Source organism: Lepidothrix coronata, unplaced genomic scaffold, assembly GCF_001604755.1.
Source record: "Lepidothrix coronata isolate B3197 unplaced genomic scaffold, Lepidothrix_coronata-1.0 Scaffold651, whole genome shotgun sequence".
Lineage (NCBI taxonomy): Eukaryota > Metazoa > Chordata > Aves > Passeriformes > Pipridae > Lepidothrix > Lepidothrix coronata.
The window spans coordinates 7,516-9,610 of NW_016690831.1; the positions used below are offsets into that span (position 1 = coordinate 7,516).

Genomic DNA, 2,095 nt, shown 5'->3' on the forward strand with positions numbered 1-2,095 from the left:
GGGGGGGGGGGGGGCCCCCCCCCCCCCCCGGGGGGGGGGGGGCCTGGCCCCGGGGGATTCTCTCCAGGGGAACCCCCCCCCAAAAAAACATCAAATACACGGGGCGTGTCACTGGGCCGGGGGCGTGGCCAAGAATGGGGCGTGGTCTGGAAGGGGTGGGGCTCGGTCCAGAAAACGAGGGTGGGGCTGAGGTGAGAGGAGCCCCCTCCCCAAATCAAACAGAGGGCGTGGTCTGTGCCGGGGGGCGGGGCCTAAGGCTGGGTGGGCACTTGGGGTGGAGGGTCCCTGAGGGCCCAGGGGGTCCCAAGGTCTGATGAGGTCGAGGAGGTCCCCGAGGTCCCCGGGACCCTCCCGGTGTCCTGAACTGGTCCCTGAGGTCCCGGGGGGCTCCGGGAGGTCCCCGAGGTGGCCCCCGAGGTCCCCGAGGCCTCACTGGTGCCCCCCAGGCCTGGGAAGGTCCCCGAGATCCCCGGAGGGGTTGTGGGATCCCCAGCATTTCCCAGGCGGTACCAAAGGACCCCAAGGCCCCCCCAAGCCCCCCCCAGTGCCCCCCAGAGCCCCCCAGAGCCCCCTCACCCCTTGACGAGCTCGACGACAAGGAAGTCGGAGCCGCTGCCGCCGTTGAAGAGGATGAGCCCGTCGGGGGCCGTGGTCTTGAACTGGAAGAAGAGGTGGAAGGAGGCGAAGGCCTGGAGCGTGGCCAGCGCCACGTAGGAGCCGCGGCCCCCGAAGGCCACGGGGTCGGCCACGATGGCGCGGCGGCCGAAGCGCGCGTTGAGCTCGCAGGAGCTGATGTCGCCGTCCCGGCACAGGTCCAGGTAGGGCAGCCCGTTGAACACGAGCCCGCTCAGGTGGCCCAGGAAGTTGGACGGGACCACGGCCAGGAAGCGCCGCTCGGTCACGATGCCCGTCTCGATGTTGTGGAACTCCAGGCGGGTGTGCGAGCCCGACAGCTGCCCTGGGGGAGCAGGGGGGCGCGGGGGGGTCACCGGGAGCCCGAGGACCCCCTGACCACATCCCCCTGTCCTCGTGGGCCCCGTGGACCCCCACCCCGTGTGCCACACCCCATGGACCCGGTGGCCTTGTCCCAGTGCACCCACGTCCCCGGGGATCCGTGCACGTGTCACCACCCGGCCCCACAGACCTGCACCCACGGCCCCACGGCCCCTCAGCCCCACCAGCCACGGCCCCATTGACCTGGTCACCCATTGCCTCGTGTCCCCACGGACCTCTGTCCGTGCCCCCTGGACCTCTGTCCGTGCCCCCTGGACCTCTGTCCGTGCCCCCCCGGACCTCTGTCCATGCCCCCCCGGACCTCTGTCCGTGTCCCCACGGACCTCTGTCCGTGCCCCCTGGACCTCTGTCCATGCCCCCCTGGACCTCTGTCCGTGTCCCCATGCACCTCTGTCCATGCCCCCCTGGACCTCTGTCCGTGTCCCCAGACCTGGCCCCACACGCCACGTCCCCATGGACCTGAGTCTCTGTGTCCCCACTGACCCGGTCACCTCCCCCCTGTGCACCCACGTCCCCAGAGATCTGTGCACCCACCTCCTCGTGTCCCCACGGACCCCGTGGCCTGAGCACCCCCGTCCCCCCGTCCCCCCGCCCCCGTCCCCGCGGTGTCACCTTCGACGGTGACGTTGTCGACGGCGAGCTGGAGGCTGCGCCCGCGCCGGGCCACACGCACCGAGTGCCACTCGTTGTCATCCAGCCTCTGCCCCGCAAACAGCGTCTCGGGGCCCTTGCCTGGGGGCAGCGGGGACACGGGCACCGGGTGACACCGGGACACCGGGACACCGGGACACCGGGACATCAGGGACATCAGGGGACACTGGGGGACACCGGGACACCGACACACCGGGGGACACCAGGGGCACGGGGGGACATCACTGTACTGGGGGCCCTGAGACACCGGTGGCACCAGGGACACTGCACCGGCCGTGCCGGTGACTCCACAGCTCCCGCTGACACCGGGTGACGCCGACGCCGGTGACACCGTGGCAGTGGGTGACACCACAGCACCAGTGACAGGGTGACACCGGGTGACACCGGGTGACACCGGGTGACTCAACACCAGGTAACTCAACGTGACACT

At 70.9% G+C, this 2,095-nt stretch overlaps 1 protein-coding gene across 1 annotated transcript in view; it reads right to left on the minus strand.

The window, feature by feature from the left end:
* Positions 1-572: 572 nt before the first annotated feature.
* LOC108510323 (neurexin-2-like) overlaps positions 573-2,095 on the minus strand; it is a 5,796-nt gene continuing 4,273 nt past the window's right edge. Inside the window, exons 3-4 of the mRNA XM_017840007.1 lie at positions 1,627-1,746; positions 573-958 (exon numbers count right to left, since the gene is read on the minus strand). Coding sequence (XP_017695496.1) covers positions 573-958; positions 1,627-1,746 — 506 coding nt within the window. The remainder of the gene's footprint in view (positions 959-1,626; positions 1,747-2,095) is intronic.